Genomic DNA, 23,792 nt, shown 5'->3' on the forward strand with positions numbered 1-23,792 from the left:
AAGTTAAAATCTCCTACCATCACAACCTTGTGTTTTCTGCAGCTGTCTGCTCTCTCTCTCTCTCTCTACAGATTTGCTCCTCCAACTCCCATTCCATCCATACAGCCTCAGTAGACAAACCTTCTGGTCTGACTTGTCTGAGCACAGCTGTGATATTTTCCCTGTCTAGCAATGCCACTCCTCCCCTTTTCATCCTCCCTCCCCCATTCTATCATGTCTAAAGCCACAGAAGCCCATTACATTGAGTTGAATTGGAGACAGAGAGATCAAGAAAAGGGGGCAAGTTGCCAGAGATGGACCAAGTGAATTTGAGATCAGGATGGAAGTTGGCAGCAAAGTGGATGATGTTGACGGACTCATAATGGGTGCACAAGGCAGCGCCGATGTAGTCATCAGTGTTGTGGAGGAAGAGCTGAGGACCCGTTTCTGTGTAGATCAATCCACATCTCCATCAAAAAGGTAGGCATGGCTGGGGCCCATGAGGGTGCCCTTGGAGAAAGTGAGATGAGCCAGAGGAGAAGTTATTGAGGGTGAGAACAAGTTCTATCAGCAAGGGGCAGGGTTGCAGTTGAGGGGGACTGGTTAGGTCCAATATTAAGGAAGAAGCAGAGAGCCTGGAGACCTTTTGGGGGCTGTACATGGACTGGACATCCAAGGTGAAAATGAGGCAGTTCAGTCTAAGGAAATGATAGTTATCAGAGTGATTGATATAATGTGAGATATCTCAGATGTAGGGACTGGACCATCTGAGAGAACAAAATGGAGTAGGGGAATTATGACATTTCAACAGGACATATGGAGGCAATGGGTCCAGCGGGGTAGTTGAGTTTGTAGATGTTAGTGGAAGTGAGTAGTATGGGGTGGGAAACAATGAGGTTAGAGGCTGGGACAGGACCAGAAGGGATGAGGTCAGTGATGGTGCGGGAGACAGTGGCTTGATGTTTCTTAGTGGGGTCCTGTTTGAGTAAGAGGTGTTTGAGAGCTGTCATCTGGCCATGGGAAGCTAGAGATCAGACACATGCATCCCTGTCTGTGGGTTTGATAGTGAGGTTGGGATTGGTGCAGAGATAATGGGGAAAAATGCATTCCGAGGGGTGTAAGATTCGAAGAGGTGAATGGAGTGGTGAAGTCAGGATGATTGATGTCTTGGCTGCAGTTCGAAATGAAAAGATCGAGAGGGATGAAGGACAGAACAATCTGCCCAAGAGGAGGAAGAATGCTGATGGGGTCTGTAGTGGAGGTGGAGAATCCCGGTTAAAGATGGCTCAGAGATGGAGAAAGAGTTCAGCATCATGGGATGTGCACAACTCATTGTGAGCATAGGGAACTAAGGTAAAACCTCCACCTATTGGAGGTTCCATCCTGGGGAAGCCAAGGTAAGCATCAGTCTGAGGTTGCAGACAGGGGAGGGCTGGAGTAAGCTCTATCAAAACTCCGCTCATTCTTCTACACTCCAGGGAATAAAGTCCTAACCTGTTTAACCTTTCCCTGTAACTAAGTTCCTCAATTCCTTTCAACATCCTAGTAAATCTTCTCTGCTCTCTTTCAATCTTATTGATATCTTTCCTATAGTTAGGTGATCAAAACTGCACACAATTCTCCAAATTTGGCTGCACTGATGTCTTCTACAACTTTACCATAACATCCCAAATCCTGCATTCAGTACCTGTACAGTACTTTGATTTATGAAGGCCAATGTGCCAAGCTCTCTTTCTCACCTTAACTATCTGTGGCACAATTTTCAGGGAATTATGTATCTGAATTGTCAGGTCCCTCCAGCATTTTGGTGTGTTTACTATCCATTACCTCACTGCTTGTTTACTTCCCACATCTCTGTACCTGTTTCCTGAGTAAATTCAGATGCAAAAAAAAAGCATTCAAGATCTCCCCCCATCTCTTTTGATTCCATACAAGCCCGACCACCCAGATCTTCACAGGGAAGAATTTTGTCCCTTATTCTCATTTTACTCTTAATACACCTTTAGAAACCCTGAAGATTTTCCTTCACGTTGTCGGCAAAAGCAACCTCATGCCTTCTTTTAGCCTCCTGATTTTTTCCTTGAGGCTTTTTTCCTGCATCTTTCATACTCAAGTACCTCATTTGCTCCATGTTGTCCATACCTGCAACCTGGTCTTCTCTTCTTCCAAACCAGATCCCAAATATCCCTCGAAAACCAAAGTTCCCTCTTCCTGCTAACCTTGCCTTTCATCCTGACAGGAACATACAAACTCTGTACTCTCAAAATTTCACCTTTGAACATCCTTCACTTACCTCGCACATCCTTGCGAAAACAACTTATCCCAATCCATGCATTCTAGATCCTTTCTCATTTCCTCAAAATTAATCTTTCTCCAATTTAGAATTTCAACCCGAGGCCAGACCTATCCTTCTCCATAATTAACTTGAAACTAATGGTATTATGATCACTGGTCCCAAAATGTTCCCCTACACATACTTCTGTCACCTGTCCTGTCCCATTCCCTAATAGGAGATCCAGTATTGCCCTCCGCCTCACTAGTTGGTACCTCTATATATTAATTTAGAAAACTTTCCTGAACACATTTGATAAATTCCAAGCCACCCAGCCCTTTTACAATATGGATGTCCCAGCAAATATGTGGAAAGTTAAAGTCATCTATTATCACAACATAATATTTCCGGCAGCTGTCTTCCATCTCTTTGCAATTTGCTCCCCCAGGAAGGGAAAGGCTATGGCATGTCTCTGTCAGAGGCTCTGGCCTAGGGTAAGCATGAGTCATAGGTTCCAGCCTGGGGAAGACCAGAAGAAACACATATCGAAGGTTCCAGCCTAAGGAAGGCTGGGGGTAATCCCCTGTATCAGAGACTCAGGTCTGGGGAACACCGTGGTCAGTTGAATGTTCTGGGCTGGGGAAGGCCAGGGCACAGTTAGGAATCTGTTTTGGCAGCAGGTAGTAGGTTTAAAGACAGTTCCTTCCCTGTTCTTCTTTGGCTTGGCTTCGCGGACGAAGATTTATGGAGGGGGTAAAAAGTCCACGTCAGCTGCAGGCTCGTTTGTGGCTGACAAGTCCGATGCGGGACAGGCAGACACGGTTGCAGCGTTTGCAGGGGAAAATTGGTTGGTTGGGCTTGGGTGTTGGGTTTTTCCTCCTTTGCCTTTTGTCAGTGAGGTGGGCTCTGCGGTCTTCTTCAAAGGAGGTTGCTGCCCGCCAAACTGTGAGGTGCCAAGATGCACGGTTTGAGGCGTTATCAGCCCACTGGCGGTGGTCAATGTGGCAGGCACCAAGAGATTTCTTTAGGCAGTCCTTGTACCTTTTCTTTGGTGCACCTCTGTCACGGTGGCCAGTGGAGAGCTCGCCATATAACACGATCTTGGGAAGGCGATGGTCCTCCATTCTGGAGACGTGACCCATCCAGCGCAGCTGGATCTTCAGCAGCGTGGACTCGATGCTGTCGACCTCTGCCATCTCGAGTACTTCGACGTTAGGGATGAAAGCGCTCCAATGGATGTTGAGGATGGAGCGGAAACAACGCTGGTGGAAGCGTTCTAGGAGCCGTAGGTGGTGCCGGTAGAGGACCCATGATTCGGAGCCGAACAGGAGTGTGGGTATGACAACGGCTCTGTATACGCTTATCTTTGTGAGGTTTTTCAGTTGGTTGTTTTTCCAGACTCTTTTGTGTAGTCTTCCAAAGGCGCTATTTGCCTTGGCGAGTCTGTTGTCTATCTCATTGTCGATCCTTGCATCTGATGAAATGGTGCAGCCGAGATAGGTAAACTGGTTGACCGTTTTGAGTTTTGTGTGCCCGATGGAGATGTGGGGGGGCTGGTAGTCATGGTGGGGAGCTGGCTGATGGAGTACTACAAAGAAAACTACACAACATACACATGTAAACAGAAAGAAATGTAAATAAATGTACGACAGAGAATAAAAATATCAATAAAGTGCACAGAGTCCTTAAACGAGTCCCTGATTGAGTTTGTTGTTGAGGAGTCTGATGGTGAAGGGGGAGCAGCTGTTCCTGAACCTGGGGGGTGCGAGTCTTATAACACCTAGACCCCTTTCCATGGCCGTGTCCACTACCTTTAGGAGGGCTTTATGCTCGGGGGTATTGGTGTTCCCGCACTGGACCATGATGCAGCCGGTCAGCTCACTTTCCACCACACATCTGTAGACATTTGCAGTGAGGGCTCACCCCCACTGCAGAGGGGACTCAGAGCTTACTCCTGCATTAGAGGAGGAGTGGACCCACTCCTGTCCAGAGGAGAGGAGGTTCTCCTGGCCCAGTCCACACTTGCATCATACCAGAGACCTGACTGTGACTGGCAATCACAGAGTGACTGATGGGAGGTTTCCTAACATCAATTGAATGATCATTGTGGAGCATTCAGGGAGCCCATGGGAATTATTTGAACAGTAATTTACCTTTGCCAGAGGATACAGGAAAGAATGGGGAGTGTGTTACCATGATGGGGAATAGCAGGGCACAGAGGGACCAAAGGGCACAGATTCTTTGAAAGTGGTGACTCAGGTGGACGGGGTGGTGAAGTAGATGTTTGTCCCATTAATCTCCTCTGGACTTGCTGCTGAGAACAAAAGCCGTGACCCTATGATTCAGCTGCAAAAGGCATTGATGAGACCAGACTTCAAGTACTGTGTACATTTCAGATCGCCCAGTTGTAGATGGGTGTCAATAAACTGGAAGACGTTCAGAGGAGATTGACCAGGATGTTGCAAGGTCTGGAAGGGTTGACTTATCAGGAGAAGGCAGTTCAGCTGGGACTTTAATACCCAGAGTGAATGAGGTTGAGGGGGGACCTTACATAGGATAATAAAATTATGAGGGGCATGGATAAAGTGAATACTCACGGTCTTTATCCCAGAGTAGATGGTTCTAGACTAATGGACACAGGTTTAAGGTGAGAGAGGAGAGATTTACAAGGATCCTGAGAGAGAACATTTCACTTAGAGGGGGGGTTCCGTATCAGGAATGAACTGCCAGAGGAGATTGCAGATGCATGCACAATTCTGGTATATACAAGACATTTGGACAGACATGATTAGGAGGGGCTTAGAAGGATATTGGCTAAATATGAGCATATGGGTCTAGCCCAGAATGCTCACTTGGTCGGCCTGGAAGAGTTGGGCTAAAGGTTTTAGAAGAGAGAGAAGGAGAGATTTCTTCAGCTCGAAGACAATGAATCTATGGAATTCATTGCCGCTGACAGTAGATTAAAGCAGAGGCTGAAAGATGTTTGATTAGTCAGGGTGTCAAAGGTTATGGAAAGAAGCAAGAAAAATGGGGTTGAAAGGAAGAATACATCAGCCATGATGTGAATGGCAGAGCAGACTCAATGGGCCAAATAGCCTCATTCTTCTCCTGCCTCATATGGCCTGCTCTGTGCTGGGTGTCTGCTCATGGGATACGAAAATGAATGGCCCATGGAAAGTAGAGGGTAGTGGAAGAGCAGTATTCGGCTGGAGAACAGTAAGCTGTGATGTTCTGCAGGGATCGGTGTGGGACCTTGTCGTTTGTGATGTACATCAATGACTTGAATGGGAAAGGTTTGTGGGTTAGTATGTTTGGAGATGACACAAAGATTGGTAGAGTTGTTGACAACGTAGAGGGCTGTCAAAGAATTCAAAAGGATATAAATCGGTTACAGACTGTCCTGACAGATAAATAAAGAAAAGACTGAATTAAGGTTGTGGTACACACAACGCATTTTCATTTTTAGTTCTTCCCTTGCCTTTTATGGTTCATTTAATATCTGGGGAAGGGGGAAAACAGTGAGAAAGAGCACGCAAGAGAGAGGCGTGTTGTACGCGAGTGCAGCGAAAGAACTGAGATAGCAGGCTGCGAGTTGTTTAGCACCACTGATCTACTTTGAAGTTCCTGCTGCAGCCTTTAAGGCCGATCTGGAGCCCGCCCCTCGTGTCCCAGAACTTGTGTCATGCAAGTGCATACCCGCACTTCCATTCTGTACCGGAAGAGAAAGTCCCATACGCCATCTTTGCCATAGCTGCCACACTGACCACGTGTGACAAGTGGGGCCAGTTCACCGCGGCAATTATGTACGCCATCACACGTGGATATTACATTGTGTGATAAGAAAATTTCTTATATTGGTTGCAATATATTTGCTTGAGTCTTTTAAAATAAAATATTTGAAAAAGTGAAAGGGGAAAAGTTTAGGGGGGGACATGAGGTGGAACCTCGTCACACAGAGTGGTGGGAGTGTAGAACAAGCTGCCAGACGAGGTGGTGAATGTGGGCTCCATTTTAACATTTAAAAAGAATTTGGGCAGGTACATGGATGGAGCTATGGACTGGGTGCAGGTCAGATTAGGCAACAAACAAAATGGTTTGGCACAGACTAGAAGGGCCAAAGGGGCCTGTTTCTATGCTGTAATGTTCTATGCTTCTACCAGTGGTCATGCATTTAAAACGCAAGGCAGGAAGTCTGAGGGTGTACGGGATAGATATTTTATACAAAGAGGGATAAGTGGAGAAAGCAGATACATTAATAGCAGCTAAGAGGCTTAGAAAGTGGAACATTACAGCACAATACAGACCCCTCAGCCAATGACGTTGTGCTGACCTTGATAGGCTTCGAGACAGACACATGAAGATGAAGGTGATGGAGGGATAGAGGTCACATGCAAGCACCAGAGCTTTAGTTTAACATCATGTTTGGTGCAGACACGAAATGCCTGTCCCTGTTCAATGTAAACTGGAGTGTACATTACAAGCCGCTACAAGCTCCCACTGTGTTTTGGGGGCGGATGCACTCCCAGGAAAAGAGCCAAGTCAGGATTTTCCTGCAAGACGATGCTGCTATAAATCAAGTTGAAAAGTCCTTTGATTTTTTCCCCACTTAGATTTTGAGAGAGTGAATTTCACTCCAGGTCCCTTTTGGAGCTTGGATCATGGATAGGTTTGAATTCTGAAAGGGTAAATTTTCATAACTCGAGAGGCTGCATCAAGGGGTGAGCAGTGTAGTCAGCGGAAACGCCCTGTGCTCTTCCACGCTGATTACAAGGTGAGGAGCTACTAGCCAGGGCAGGTACAGGTACACAGCCCAACCATTCATCACCAGCACCACCTGCAGGCACTCTGCAGTATGGCATCAACCTCCAACAAGGAGAGGTCACCTCTGACCAGAACCTCATCGCACCAGACACACACTCAGAGGGATCACAATGAGTGAGTCAATGACAAAGGGTTCAGCCCCAAAACGTGGTCGCCCTTTGCTTTCTATAGACGATGCAGGTCCTACTGTGATTCTCCAGCATGTTTGTGCATTGCACTGGACTCCAGCATCTGCAGACTTTCTTGTTTACCTTCTGCACACAGACTGCAGTGGCTCAACACCTCCATCTTCTCAAGGACATCAGGAATTGGCAATAAATGCTGGCCTTTCCAGCAAAGCCACATCCTGAACAATGCAAATCACCGGCCATAAACTTCCCATGCTTTGCTTGACAAGCTATTATCACATTACACCTCGATGAGAAGTCATCTCTACATGCATGCAGCCATGCAAAGAACACATGACAGCACGCAGTGTTACAGTGCAAGGGCACATGGAGAGCACTGAACGAATTGGTCAGGTTGGACAAGGTGCATGCAAAACTCTGCCTCAACTGGAAGTGCCCTGGATGGTAGTGATGGAGATGTAAGGACAGGATTTGCACCTTCTGCAGTTGTAGCCAGAAGTGCCTCATTCATAAGGAGCAGAATGATGGGTGGGGGTGGGGGGCTGGGGGGAGAGAACGGCCACTCTTCCAACTGTCCTATATCCCACTGCAAGCTTTAAAAACCTTCTTCACCATCCACAACACCACCAATCTTCAGATCATCTGCATACTTACTAATCCAATTTACCACCATATCATCCAGATCATTAATATAAATGACAAACAACAATGGACCCAGTACTGATCCCTGAGGCACTCCACTAGACACCAGCCTCCAAGTTGGCAAACAATTTTCCATCACTACTCTCTGGCATCTCTACTTCACTACTTCAACATTAATACTGAATGCTTCCACCTTCCTGACTAACCTCTTATGTGGAACCTTGTCAAAGGCCTTACTAAAGTCCATATAGACAACATCCACAACACTCATCAATCTTCTTTGTAACCTCCTCGAAAAACTCATTAATCGTGACCTACCAAAACCATGCTGACGACTCCTAATCAATCCCTGTCTTTCCAAATAATTGTATATTCCACCTCTAAGAACTCTCTCTTTTAATTTACCCACCACTGACATCAGACTCACAGGCCTATATTTACCAGGTTTAATTTTGGAGCCTTTTTTTAAAAAGCGGAACAATATCAACCACCCTCCAATTCTCTGGCACCTCCCCCATGCTGAGTGACATTTTAAATATTTCTGTCAGAGCCCCCACTATGTACACACTACTCTCTCTCAGGTTCTAGGGAATAGATTGTCAGGACCCAGAGATTTATCCACCTTGATTCTCTTTAAAAAAGCTAATACTTCCTCATTAATCTGTATATTTTCCATGACCTCACTATCTCTTTACTTCATCTGGTTCAATACTGGAAAAAAATCATTTAAAATTTCCCCCATCACTTCTGACTTCTCACAGAGCCTACCCTTCCCCAAGGGGCCCAATTTTATTCCTCACTATTCTTTTACTTTTAATGTATCTGTAGAAACCCTTTGGATTTATTTTTACCTTGCCTGCCAAAGCAGCCTCATATCTCCTTTTAACCATTCTAATATTTTTCTTCAGATTTTTTTTTGTTACACTCCTTATATTCCTCAAACACCACCTATTCCCTACTGTCTATACCTGTTTTACACATCCCTCTTCCTCAAAACCAAATTCCCAATATCCCTTGAAAACCAAGGCTCCCTATATTTTCCAACCTTTCCTTTAATCTTCACAGGGACATATTGACTCCATACTCTCAATATTTCCCCTTTGAATATCCTCCATTTATCTGTTACATCCTTCCTAGAAAATAAATTATCCCAATCCCCACTTCTAAATCCTTTCCCATCTCCTCAAAATTTTCCTTATTCCAATCAAGAATCTCAACCTTGGGCCCAGCCCTATCCCTTCTCTTCACCTAAAAAACCTCGATTACCACTTCAAAGAGTTCAACAACTTCCCATGTTCAAAGGCTGTCTGTTCCCAAACAACCCTCATCTTTCCAAATGCAAGTAGATCCTCTCTCCAGAACCTCCTCCAATAATGTTCCTACCACTGATGTCAGGCACACTTGTCCTGGTAGCCTTCTAAAATAAAGACCTCCCCTCTACAAACATCTCTAAAAGGGCCCCAGCAATTTTTCCCAGCTTTGAGTGGTTACATCTGCTCAGGCCTGGGGGATGGTTCTACTTTATGCTCCTCAACCCCACCAGCACCTCCTCTTTCAAAATGCCAGCATGTTTCTATTTCAAGACATCACTATCTTACATGATCTTCTGCAACGATTTGCCTGTACCCTTAAGCGCAACATTTACCACACAATACCTTGCTGATATTAGACTACCCATTACCTCACACTTGTGTGGATTAAATTTCATCTTCACCTATCTTTCCAACTGATCAATGGATTCTGTATCCTGACTCAACTTTCTTTACTATCTACAACTCCACCAACATTCAGGCCAACTTATTGTTTGTTCAAAGGTTCCTTTTATTGTCCCATAATAAAATATTAAAATGTAACGTAGATGATATACTTCAACTTTTGTCTGGCGTAAGGCAGACAAAATGTTGCCCAGCACCCACAACAATAGGAGAATGAGAAGCAGAAGAGATTCCCCTCAGAGCCACCAAGTGTCTGTGGATTTGCCTCCAGCCCTCCCACAGCCTCTGCAGCCACACAGACTCCTGTTCAATCCATTGACCACCACAACTCCAGATCCAAACCTCTGACACGATCAGGAAGCCTTCAATTCTCGAGGCCCTTCAGCCCTCAACACCCTCTCAAATCTCGGTTCCCAAGAATCTCCAGCATTCCACAACCTGTGTGGATCCAAACACTGAGCCCATTACTGCCCAATGCTATGGGTTGCAGGGCCATCTACAATGTTTCTCTTTCTCAACTGGGTGGGAGGGGTTGTTTCCCCCCATTTCTGGTGCCCTGCAGCTTCTCATAGTACACAATCCAGCGCAGGCACGGCCATCTTTGGCTCAGTCAGCATGGTTGTAGGATTTTATAAAAATACAATTAGTTTGTTTAACAGGCAGTTTAAAGTTAATGTTAAGGGGTACAGAAAGGGTAAATATAAACAGTGTTTTTTTTCCCCCACTGTGATTAGGTGAGACAAGAATTAGAGGACTTTGGTCAAGGTGGTGAAAAGTTTAAGGGGAATATGAGGGGAATTTATGTGGTGGGGGTATGGGACAAGCCATCAGCTGAAGTGGTGAATGCGGGCTCAATTTTAACATTTAAGAAGAGAGGACAGGATGGGAGGGGTATGGAGGTCTATGACAGCACAGACGAGATAGGCCAAAGGGGCCTGTTTCTGTGGTTCTAATCAGACCACCAACATTCTCATCAAAGTCATTTCTACATATTTGAAACAAAGGTCCCAGCACTGATCTCTGCGGTACACCTCTTCCATGAGTGAGGCACCCCTCCACCACAACCCTCTGCCTCCTGTCACCTACACAATGTTGGATTTAATTCCACAACACCTCAGATCCTTTGAACTTATGGACACCTTTACCACACAGAACCTTGTTAAAAGCCTGACTGAAGTCCAAATAATCCACTCACAGTAGGAAGGTTATTGGTGAAGCATTTGATGATGGTTGGAAAACTATCTTCCCCTGCATGAGCTCGGATTCCAACCACTGATGCTGATTGAGCTCGGGTTGAACAGGGCTTCTTGAAACCTCACTCAATGAAATGGATGGCATTCATTCCTGGGTCATGGGGAAGGCATCCTGAACCACCTCAGTTGCATCACTAGCATATTCAATGGCCAATTTCTCATCATTTTGCTGTGTTGATTTTCCTTCACCTCTTCTCCCCCTGCACCTCTGGAATTCGGCTCCTGGAATAAAGGCTTTCACAAGGTCCTAATTTTCTGGGTGCCCCACAAGACAGGAGGCCTTGACCCTGAACCAGGTCTGGGCTGTCCCCAAATGGCCAGTCGGAGAGTGGCAGCCTCCCTCTAGTCACTTCTGCATTCCAAGTGTCCAGTCTGGAGCAGGAGAAGGCCTTTCAGCCCTTACTCAGTGAGATCACAGCTGGTCCAGGGCCTTGTCTACCTTTCCACCTAGTGAGTACAACCTCCAATCCTGCCCATGTTGGCCTTGAATAGCACAGCATGGAACAGGCCCTTCAGCTAACAATGTCTGCACCGAACATGATGCCCAACTTCAACTAAAGCACTGCAGCCTGCACATGATCCACATCCCTCAGCTCATGGGCCTATCTAGAAGCTTCTTAAATGCTACCATTGTATATGCTCCCCCACTACCCTCACCAGCCTTTCACTGGCACCCTTCACTCACTGTGTAAAGAAATTGCACAGTACATCTCATTTAACCCCCTCAACCACCACATTCTCTCCCCCTTCCCCCCATAACCTTAAACAAGTCCTCCAGTGTGTGACACTTTCTCCCTGGGGAAAATGGTTCTGACAATCCATCCCATCATGCCTCTCATAATTTCATCAACTTCTGTCAGGCCGCCCCTCAGTCTCCAACATTCCAAAGAAAACAAGCCAAGTTTATCCAAACTCTTCCCAAAATTCATACCCTCTGAACCGAGCATCCTGATAAACCTCATCTGTACCCTTTCCAAAACCTCCACTTCCACCCCGTTATTGGTTGCCCAGAATTGCACACAGTTCTCCAAGTGCAACCTCACCAAAGTTTCATGTCACTGCCACATGACCTCCTAACTTTCATGCCCAACCCAATGAAACCAAGCTACCATACATCTTCATTACCACCACCTACTTGTGTAGCTACTTTCAAGGATCTACAAACCTGGACCTCAATGCTTTTACTGCCATAACTGTACATGTTCCCTTACACTTAAGGTCACAGATAGATCTTCCATTGTCCTCAGAAGTGAGAATCCTAAAATCATACCTTCAAGGAAAAAGATTTTTCCTAATCTCCTCACCAGTGATCCTGGACTCCAGCCTCCACCCACTGAACTCTCTCCCAGACCATTCTTCTCTCCACCTGTGAATGGGATCAGGCTCAATCCACTCCTTGCCCCAGATCAATTTGGTATACCCCTCTCTGCACATTCGGCGAGACTGTGGAACACTCAAGCTTCACTCGATCAGCTGTCTTCCGCATTGTTCACTCTACCATTGAGTTGTCTGTTGCAAAGGCCCTCCATCTCCAACCCCCGTCAATATTCTCTCCTCCTCTCTTACCCATTTCATGATGAGTGGGGATAGTAACTTGACACATGGCTCAGGGAGATCTGATCAAGGTTTGGAGAATCCCAGGACAAGGCTTACCTGCTGATGGAGTATTCTGGAAAGGCAAGTGGACCATGACATATCTTGTCAATATAGTTCAGGGGAATGTTGCAGCACGATTGGAAACTCAGCATCACAAAGTCGTATTTACAGATGAGCAGAGTCCTCTCTGTGATTAGTACGATGCGCTCCTTCTCATTGTTCCAGTGGTCCACCCTGCAGGAAGACATTTCATCAACCACAGCAGAAGGCCACGAGGTCACAGGGCACCGGGCCGACACACAGCAATGGGTCGGCACACGTCACCACACAGCCCCAGGCCTGCTTCCAGACAGAGATGTGGTAACAGGCTGACACATGGCAACAGGTTCATCCCAGACTGAGACATGGCACCGGGCCGGCACACGGCCACAGGTCCTTCCCAGACTGAGTCAGCCACAGGCTGACACACAAGGTGCTGAATTATATTACAACCTAGTGAAGTCTTGGCAGCCTTGGAGCTTATTAATGTGGACAAATAAAAGTGGATTTCACAGTTAGCGTGACACCATTACAGCATCAGTAGCCCAGGTTCAAATCCCGTACTGTAAGGAGTTTGTACATTGTCCCCATGTCTGCATGGTTTTTCCCTGGGTGCTCCAGTTTCCTCCCACCCTCCAAAAATGTACGGGGTTGGGGGTCAATTGGGTGCTATTGGGCAACACAGAGTTTAAATGGCCGGAATTGGCTTCTACCATGTTGTGAATACATTTCTTCAAATCCCCAGGGCGTGATGAAGTGCATCCTTGCACCTGTGGGAAGTCACTTGCTGAGATAGCTTCCTCATCACTGGCCTCAGGTGAAGTACAAGAAAACCAGAGGGTGGCTGATAAAGAGTAACAAGGACAAGCCAGGGAACTACAGGCCAGTGAGCTTGACGTCAGAGGTCAGAATGTTGCTGGAGGACAGGACCTACCAGCATTTGGACAGGCAGCAATTGATTGGAGGTAGTCAGTATGGGAGATCGTGTCTCCTGTGTTTTGAAGTGGTGACAAAGGGGATTGATGAGGGCAGTGTAGTGGATGTTGTGTGTCTGGACTTTAGCAAGACCTTTGACAAGGTCCCGCATGGCGGGTTCATCTGGAAGGTTGTATTACATGGGACGCAAAGTGAGCTGGCTCATTGGATCCCAACTGGTTTAGTGGAAAGAGGCAGAGGGTGGTCGTGCAAGGATATTTACAGATTAGAACCCTGCAATCAGTGGGTGCCACAGGATTCGGTACTGGGGCCACTGCTGTTTGTCATCTATATTAACAATTTGGATGGTAACCTGGCTGGTAAATTTGAGGATGACGCCAAAATTAGTGGTGTAGGGGAGAGAGAGGAAGGCTATCCAAATTTACAACATGATCTGGATCAGTTGGCCAGGTTGGTCAAGGAGTTGAAAATGGAATTTAACTCCGATAAGTGTGATGTGTTCCACTTTGGTCAATCAAACTAGGGCAGGGCTTGCACAGTGAATGGTCGGGCCCTGGACAGAGTTGAAGAACAGAGACATCAAGGTACAGGTACAAAGATTTAGGTGGATGACATGTGAAGAAGGAGTTTGACACACTGGGTTTCACTGGGAAGGGTATGGAGTACAAAGGTTGGGACCTCATGATTCAGCTCTAAAAAGTGTTAGTGAGATGATAGAGCACTGTGGCCAATTATAGGAAGGACGTCAATAAATTGGAAGGACTGGAGAAGTAAAACACCAAGATAATGCCAGGACTGGAGGTGCTGAGTTTCAGGGAGAGGTTGGATAGATTGGGTCTTTATTACCTGGAGTGAAGGAGGCTGAGGTTTAAATGAACTTAAGAGGATAGATCAGCACATGGAATTATGATGTTGTGGCCATTACAGAGACTCATTTGACTCAAGAACAGGATTGGCTGATGCAGGTACCAGCATTTAAGTGTATCAAAAGGGATTAAATGGGAGGTAAAAGAGGGGGTGGGAGAAGCGTTACTATCAGGGAAAGCATCAAAGCTGTAGAAAGGGTAGATATTGTGGAGCGAGTGTCCAATGTGAGTGGAAGTCAAACAGGAAGGGAGCTAACACTGTACTGGGAGTAATCTCCAGGCCCCCAAATAGACCTCAGGACACTGAGGGGCAGATAAGTAGACAGATTTTGAAATGGTGCAAAAATAACAAGGTTGTTGTTATGAGAGACTGACTTCTCAAATATTGACTGGCACTTCCTTTCTGAGGTCAGTAGAGAACAGGCTTACATGTTGGACCATGCAAGAAAGAGGAAGTGCTGTACTTCTTAAAAACATTCAGATTGACAAGACCCCAGGACCGGACAAGATATACCCCAGGTTATGACAAAAAGGGAGGGTAGAAATTGCTGGAGCTTTGGGTATATGTGTACTCCCTGACCATAGGGGAGGTGCCAGATGCTTGGAGAATGGGAATAAAAAAGGGAATAGAACCAGAGAACATTACAGCACAGAAACAGGCCCTTCTGCCCTTCTAATCTGTGTCAAACTATTTTTCTGCCTAGTCCCACTGACCTGCACCCAGTCCATAGCCCTCTGTACCCCTCCCATCCATCTACCTGTCTAAATTCTTCTTAATTGAACCGCACTTTAGCTGGCAGCTCATTCCACCCCCCCACCACTCTCTGTGAGAAGTTTCCCCTCATGTTCTCCCTAAACATTTCCCCTTTCACCCTTAACCCATGTCCTCTAGTTTGTATTTCACCTACCCTCAGTGGAAAAAGCCGACCTACATTTGCTGTCTATTCCCCTCATAATTTTAAATCTCCCCTCATTCTTCTATGTTCCAGGGAATAAATTCCTAACCTGTTTAACCTTTCCCTGTAATACAGTTCCTCAAGTCCAGGCAACATCCTAATAAATCTTCTCTGCACTCTTTCTATCTTATTGATATCTTTCCTGTAGTTAATATTCCAAATTTGACCTCACCAATGTCTTATACAACTTCACTACAACATCCCAACTCCTGCACTCAATACTTTGATTTATGAAGACAAATATGCCAAAAGCTCTCTTTAAAGCCCTATACATCCAGGACACTACTGTGCATCTGTATTCCCAGATCCCTCTGTTCAACCGCATTCCTCAGTGCCCTACTATTCATCATGGAGTACTGTGCACAGTTTTGGCCACCAAAGTATAGGAAAGATGTCAACGAATTGGAGAGAGTTGAGAGAAGATTTACTAGAATGTTGCTGGGGTTACAGGGTCTAAGTTATAGGGAAAGGTTAAATAAGTTGGGTCTTTATTTTTTGGAGCATAGAAGGTTGAGAGGGGATTTGATTGAGGTGTTTAAGATTATTAGGGGTATACACAGAGTGGATGTAGAGAGGCTTTTTCCTTTAAGGAAGGGGGAGATACAAATAAGAGGACATGAGCCGAGAGTTAGGGGGCAAAAGTTTAGAGGAAACATGAGGGGGGACTTCTTTACTCAGAGAGTGGTGGGTGTGTGAAACAAGATTCCAGATGAAGTGGCGGAGGCAGGCTCAATATTAGCATTTAAGGAGAAATTGGATATGTATATGGATGGAAAAGGAATGGACGATTATGGGTTGAGTGTAGGTCAGTGGGGTTAGGTGGGAGAAAGTGTTTGGCATGGACGAGAAGAGCCCAGTTGGCCTGTTTCTGTGCTGTAATTGTTATATGGCAAATGTCCTTTCTTGGTTTGTCCTTCCAAAATGCAAAACCTTACATTTGTCTGCATTAAATTCCATCTGCCATTTTCCACGCTGGTCCAGATCCTTCAGACCATTGATAACGATTTTCCTAGCACTAATCCCTGAGGCACACGACTAGCCACAGGCCTCCAGGCTGAGAAGCACCATCCATTACCACTCTCGGGCTTCTCCAGTATAGCCAACATCAAATCCATTTTACTACCTACCCACTACATTCCTGACTGACTTGTCAAAGGCCTTACTAAAGTCCATGTACTCAACATCCACAGCCTTTCCTTCATCAATTTTCCTGGTAACTTCCTCAAAAAACTATAAGATTGGTTAAACGTGACATACCACGCACAAAGCCATCTTGCCTGTCCCTAATCATTCCCGACTATCCAAATACTGGAATATCCAATCTCTTAAAGCATCAATAATAATGAAAAGTTCCCCTGAAATATGGAAAATTATGTATAAAATAGCTGTAATTTCTACATGGTCAAACCAAAATATATGCAAGTAACCTTGAATAAAATCTGGAATGTGTATTTTAAGGGTATGTGAATTGTTTGATTACAAATGTAAAACTGCGGAGCACAGAGGCAAAAAAAAAGGAAAAAAAGTGTCTTTGTCCCAAATATGGAGGGCCCTGAATAGAGCTGCAACATGACCTCACAGCTCCTGACCTAAATCCCCAACATCCCACAAGTTTTCTTAACGAACCTATCATGTGGCAACCTTGAGAGATCTATGGATTGGAGCCCAAGGTCTCTCTGTTCTTCCACACTGTTGAACCAACCATTAACCAAATGTACTCTCCCTTCAAGTTTCACCTTCCAAAATACCTCTCTTCACATTTATCCAGATTGAACTCCATCCACCCAACTCTGCATCCTGTCTCTAACCTGTTGTAACCTACAACAACCTTCAATACTATCCACAACTCCTCCAACCTTTGTGTCATCTGTAAACTTTCTAACTCATCCCTCTACTTCTTCATCCAGGTCATTTATAAAAATCACCAAGAGCAGGGGTCTCAGAACAGATTTCTACCGGCTTCCAGGCAGAATACATTCCAACCACTACCACTCTCTGAAGTCTGCAGGCAAGCCAATCCTGAATCTACACAGCCAAGGTTCCATGGATACCATGCCTCAGGACTTTCTGAATGAGTCTCCCATGGGAGTCCTTATTAAAATCCATATACAATTTATTTTGTTACTTACTCAAAAAACTCAATGTGTACTAAGCATTACAATTTCCCCACTTCCATGTACCACCACCCTCATGAAGCAGGTGCCTCTCCCCTCCCCTTTTAAATCTTTCCCCTTTCACCTTCAAACTCTGCCCTATTATTTAGATTCCCCTAATGGGAAGAATAACTGCCTGCTCTATCAATTCCTCTCTTAATTTTATAAACTTCTGTCAGGACTCTCCTCATACTCCAAATCACCAGAGAAAAACAATTTGTTTATCCAACTTCTGTAGCTATTTCTTTCCAATCCTGATGGACCTCTTCTGCACCCTCTCCAGAGCCTCCATGTCATTCCTGTAATGCAGCAACCAGAACTGTACACAATTCTACATTTTAACTCAACTTCCCAACTTTGACATTCAAAGTCCCATCTGATGGAGGCGAAGTGTCACTACACACCACCCTATTTACATTTTGTATTTTCAACAGGTCTTTGTGCCTGCTGAATCCTTTGACAACTTGCCCAACTATCCACAACTCTGTCAACTTTTACCTTCTGCACCCTTACAAATCAGACCATCTATATCTTCATCCAAATCATTTGTGTATTTCACAAACAATAGACATTTTACCCCCTCCATAAATCTTCGTCCGCGAAGCCAAGTCAAAGAAAAAAGAGAGAGGCCAGCACTGATCTTGGGAGAACACCACGGTCACAGACCCAGTTAGTGAAATACCTCACCACCACTGCGCCCTTTCTCCAGGGCCAAGCTAACTTTGTATCCAACTCACCATTGATCTCCTGGTTCAACTTCTGGAGCAGCTGCCAAGAGAGACTGTGAAATGCTTTATCATTTTCTGGTTTTATTACAGCAGTAACATCACATATTCATAAGCTGACCTGACTCACCACTTTCCAATAACCTGTAACTAATAACTTGATCTAACAACCAATATTTTATCCATCCATAGTTCACAGAACTTGTATTAAGGTTCACCACGTGTGTGCCTTCGCAAGGTGGTAGGTGACATGGGAGGACATGCCCATGTTGAAGGCTATTCCCTGTCCTGACTGACCTGCTGACGCTTTCAAAGGGAAGCCTGGGACATTGGTGGGTCTGGAGTCTATCTGGCCAGACTGGGTAAATGAAGTAGGATGAGAGGGTTTTGTACCACCGTCTGTACTCTCTGGGTCACCATCACTGAATCCCTGGTCCTTCAGAGGATACATGGGCCTGGGTAGCAGCACCACAATGGTGTGACTGCAGCCAATCAGTTGGCTGGCCTGTTATGGACTGATCGATCACTCTCCTGACCTGGGCTACATCAACATAAAGCAAGCAAGTCAATGCCTCGATTCAATGGGCACCTCCCCCACCACAAGAATGGACCACACCCCCTCCACCGGCTCCCAATGAGAGCAACGTGCAACTTCCAAAGCACAAGGGCAGCAGGTGAGGGAGCTTCTCTTTCAACGTTTCTCATCCTGACTTGGAATTATATTCCAACTCCTTGGAGTCAGCTGCTCAGCCTCCTGAAACCTGCCATGCCATTTAATGTTTGCAAGGCAGTGCAGTAAAGTTCCTGTGTCACAGCACCAGGGACCCATGTTCACTCCCCAGATCCACCACTCTCTCTGTCACCACATGGTTTTCCCCTGGTGCTCCCAAAGACACGCAAATGATCTCTCGTATGTGAGTGAGTGGTTGAGTTCAGGGGAGGTGATGAAATAAATGGGATTAATTATCAAAATGGTTACCATGAACTCGATAGGCTGAAGGGCCTATTTCTGTGCTGTGACTGTGTAAATTCTCTGCTGGTATGTCCCTGACCCTCTGATGTACCAGTTCCCCAATGTCCTCAATTCCACAATCTTTCTTATCTGGTTCCTCTCTGACATCTGCAACCAGCCTCCACAGTCTGAGGTGGAGGATTCCAGAGATTCACCACTATTTGTCATGTACCTCAGTTTTAAATGAGAATTCAGTGTCCTCTTGGAGCCTCCCCCACCACTGGAAACATCTCAACATCTACCCTGTCCTGCTCCCTCAGGGTATTCTACACTTCAATTAAGATCACCCCTCACTCATTCTTCTCAACTCCAAGAATATCAATCTAATTCCTTCAGCCACATGATGGGACAACATTTTGGTGGCAGGGATTAGTCCACTAGGTACACTTTAGTCAGAGGTAGTGTGGAATCTGCCTCATCATTCCAAGGGCAGCTGAATGATTAGTGGGCCACCTTGCAGCCCCCTCATCTCACAATGGACAGGGAGCCAATGAGTTGTAATGGTTGGTGCCAGCACCTGTCTGTAGTGCCCAATCATTTGGGGTGTTATATGGTCTAAGAATATAAACACTTACTCAGTTAGGAGCCAACTGCTTTGAATTTCTCCATCTCGTTGCTGGTCTATCTGGGCTCTGATGTCAGTCATTGCCTGCTCAAACGTCCCAGGCTGAAAGAATACAAAGATGGCAGTGCGATTAGTGACCAGTTTGATGGGGGAGGCTGGCTTTGACCCACATCCTTCCCATGAGCAATGTCATAACACTATTCTGTCTGCAGAGAGATCCCAGAAATCGCCATCAGCTGAGGACAAGTGGATTGGATTCCTGGCAGTTATAGCAGTGATCTGATCCAGGACTGGGTTATCTTTGAAAGTGAATGTGCATGTGAAATAAATGATTAGGAAGGCAACTGTTATGCAACTTTATTCCAAGAATATTTAAGATAATCTTACTGCAATTATACAGACTAGACCACATCTGGGGTATCGGTCTTCTTAAACGTGAACAGAATGTGGAGCAGATGCAGTGGATCCATTCCAGGAATCTCCCAGAGACCAGGATTGTACTTTTGAGTTTACAAAAGTAACTAGAGATTTCACTTATCATTAAGAACTTAACATTCTTACAGGGTTCAACAGGCTTCATGTACTTTGGGAAGTCAAATTCTGGTGGGACATATAGGTAAATGGTAGGGACCTTGGGAGAGTTAATGCACACAGAGACCTTGCATGGCATCCACAGGTCCCCAAAATTGGGCTTTCAGGTGGATAGGGTAGTGAAAATGCGCATGTTGCTTACCTTCGTTGGCAGTGCCCCAAAATCAAGATTACTGATTATTAATGGCATTGAGAGATATGGGACTCTCTCTTTCTGTGGTATTGCTTTAGACCAGGGCAGACCTCAATGTGTGGTGTAATCAAGGATGACACTGATTACTACTTTTAAGAATGTACAGGCAGGAACATGAGGAGGCTATTCAGCCCCTCGAGCCTGCCTCACCCATTCAACAATATAATGGACCATTTTCCACTAAGCCCACACCCATTGATTTTCTTCTTTATCAAGACTGAGTTTCCTCAGTCCTCCAGACCAAGTATTCTAAAATTTCCTTTCATTGTGTGTGAAGAAATATCTCCGCTGAAACCCAAGTAGCCCCCTGGTCTTGACCTCCAGGCCGACTCCCTCCACCCAGTCTGTTGAGCTTGCTAGGAATTGTGTACGTTTATATGAGATCTCTGCTTACTGACCTAAACTGCAGAGAAGGGCTAAAATAGCATAGCAAAAGTTGTTCCAGTCTCACCAGCCCATCAAGATATCTCCGGTTCTCTTCCCCACCCATGCATACGAACTCACAATGTAAATGATTCCCACCTTGTCCAGGTTCTCTAGAACCTTCCCTCCCCTCTGAAGAGCTCAAGCTTCTCCAGTGACCCCACAGATACCCTCCCCGGTTCCCTGTCCCAGATCAGCTCTGACCTTGGTCACCCCTGTCCCAACCATAACGTGGATCAGCCTTGACCGAGACGCAGGTGTGATTACCCGAAGCACGAAGAATTTCCTGAGCCTGGACTCGGACAGGATGGGGGCTGGGATCGGAGCCACCTTCTGCTCGCTCTCGTCTGGAAGGTCGTGGCTCAGCTTTGGCCCCGGATCCCCGCGCTGGGGCTCGACTTGGTCCAGACCCGACTCCATGGGAGGAGCAGACCTGCGAAATCCCGGCTGTCGTTCCAGAGGAGAGGAAGGGGGGGCCCGACAGGTGCGCCTGTCCCGGGGAGGAAGGGGGGCCCGACAGGTGCGCCTGTCCCGGGGAGGAAGGGGGGCCCGACAGGTGCGCCTGTCCCGGGGAGGAAGGGGGGCCCGACAGGTGCGCCTGTCCCGGGGAGGAAGGGGGGCCCGACAGGTGCGCCTGTCCCGGGGAGGAAGGGGGGCAAGACAGGTGCGCCTGTCCCGGGGAGGAAGGGGGGCCCGACAGGTGCGCCTGTCCCGGGGAGGAAGGGGGGCCCGACAGGTGCGCCTGTCCCGGGGAGGAAGGGGGGCCCGACAGGTGCGCCTGTCCAGGGGAGGAAGGGGGGCCCGACAGGTGCGCCTGTCCCGGGGAGGAAGGGGGGCCCGACAGGTGCGCCTGTCCCGGGGAGGAAGGGGGGCCCGACAGGTGCGCCTGTCCCGGGGAGGAAGGGGGCCCGACAGGTGCGCCTGTCCCGGGGAGGAAGGGGGGCCCGACAGGTGCGCCTGTCCCGGGGAGGAAGGGGGGCCCGACAGGTGCGCCTGTCCCGGGGAGGAAGGGGGGCCCGACAGGTGCGCCTGTCCCGGGGAGGAAGGGGGGCCCGACAGGTGCGCCTGTCCCGGGGAGGAAGGGGGGCCCGAGCCCGTCCGGCGCGGATGGAATTCGGAGAGAGAGAGAGAGACCGGGATGCGACGCGAGGCAGGAAGCGAGTGGCGGCTGCTTTGCTGCTCACTTGCTTGGTTCCTACTTCCTGGTTCCTGGCGGGGCGGGGACTAAACCCGCGGCGGGGTGGAGACTGAACCTGGGGCGGGGGTGGGGGGAAATGACCGGGGGCGGAGAGGGGAGGGGGTGGGGGGAAATGACCGGGGGCGGAGAGGGGAGGGGGTGGGGGGAAATGACCGGGGGCGGAGAGGGGAGGGGGTGGGGGGAAATGACCGGGGGCGGAGAGGGGAGGGGGTGGGGGGAAATGACCGGGGGCGGAGAGGGGAGGGGGTGGGGGGAAATGACCGGGGGCGGAGAGGGGAGGGGGTGGGGGGAAATGACCGGGGGCGGAGAGGGGAGGGGGTGGGGGGAAATGACCGGGGGCGGAGAGGGGAGGGGGTGGGGGGAAATGACCGGGGGCGGAGAGGGGAGGGGGTGGGGGGAAATGACCGAGGGGGGGGTGGGGATAGAGACCCAGGTCAGGGCGGGCCAGCCACCAGCCATGGCTCCGTCAGAGTCAAATAACGAAACTCCAGTAACAAGGGGGTTTCTCGTCATTGCAATCGCTGTGGACGCGAGAGATATCAGATACACGTGTTGAGTGTGGGAAGCTGTAGCTTCCGCTACATCCCATTCTCCGATCTAAATGTCTGGCCTTCATCACCTTATGGAGCCACGGATTCAACTGTACTTTATGTAGCAAACGTACATAACCAGTGTTCAGGCTTGAACCCTTCATCACAGCATGACAAGATGTGGGAGAAGGTAATGGACTAGAAAGGCCGAACTGGCCCGTTTCTGTGCTGCAATTGTTATATGGTACCTGTATCTTTACTATATAAAGAACACTGTTTGACCTGCCGAGTTTCTCCAGCGTGGTCTTTTCACTTTCATCAGATGTGTAATGTTACCCACCCCCCCCCCCCCCGATTCCCTTTCAGATCATTATTCCGAGTTGACTGAACAAGCTCAGGCCTTCTGGCGAGACATCTACAGTCAGTTCCACAGTGCAGAAACAGCAGACCAGGTAGTTTATCTGAACCAATTCCATTTGGCCTTATTGACCACAGGAAGAGGTCCTTTGGGTCACATGTCTGGGCTAAATAGGAGAAGCAAATCAAAGAAACTCAACTTCTTACTGTTGAAGTCGTTTTCATTTTGGGAGTATTGCCTTCAGTTCTGGTCACCTCATTAGGGAAGTATGTGGAAGCTTTAGAGAAGGTGCAGAGATTATCCAGGATGTCTGAATTGGAGAGTGTGCCATATGATGCAAGGTGGCAGAGCTAGGGAGATTCTTGACCTTTGAAGTGATGAAGGTTGAGAGGCGACTTAATGGAGTTATCTCAGATCACAAGGGGCACAGTCGATAGTGTGGATGGCCAGCACCTTTTTCCCAGCACCACGGTAACAAACACCAAAGGACATCTGTCTAAAGTGAGTGGGAGAAAGTTTACACAAGGTGTTGAGAGGCTTTTTTTTTTAAAGTGGTGGGTGCCTGGAACAATAGGCACATTCAAAAGATTCTTCGACACTACAAAAAAAAATTCAAGCACTCAAGAAAAATAGAGAGTTATGGATGTGATAGAGGGAAGGATTATTGTTGTGGAGGCAGTTTACATTGGTCACCACAACACCATCAGGTGAAGGGCCTGTATTATTCGGTAATGGTCTGTTTTATATTCCTCCATGTCCGTTTCTCTCTCGAGATCTTCTTCCTATTGTATCTGCTTCCACCACCACCATCAGCCCATTCCAAGCACCTACCACTCTATCT

General features: G+C 47.2%; 1 protein-coding gene across 1 annotated transcript in view; it reads right to left on the reverse strand.

Moving 5' to 3' along the window:
* The window catches only part of LOC138743640 (putative protein FAM47C), a 41,085-nt gene extending 17,642 nt beyond the window's left edge, over positions 1-23,443 (reverse strand). Inside the window, exons 1-5 of the mRNA XM_069899167.1 lie at positions 23,371-23,443; positions 23,158-23,261; positions 21,133-22,089; positions 19,669-19,760; positions 12,464-12,640 (exon numbers count right to left, since the gene is read on the reverse strand). Of these exons, the coding sequence (XP_069755268.1) occupies positions 12,464-12,640; positions 19,669-19,760; positions 21,133-22,089; positions 23,158-23,261; positions 23,371-23,443 (1,403 nt within the window). The remainder of the gene's footprint in view (positions 1-12,463; positions 12,641-19,668; positions 19,761-21,132; positions 22,090-23,157; positions 23,262-23,370) is intronic.
* Between the last annotated feature and the right edge of the window lie 349 nt (positions 23,444-23,792).

Source organism: Narcine bancroftii, chromosome 9 (assembly GCF_036971445.1).
Source record: "Narcine bancroftii isolate sNarBan1 chromosome 9, sNarBan1.hap1, whole genome shotgun sequence".
In the NCBI taxonomy this organism is placed as follows: Eukaryota; Metazoa; Chordata; class Chondrichthyes; order Torpediniformes; family Narcinidae; genus Narcine; species Narcine bancroftii.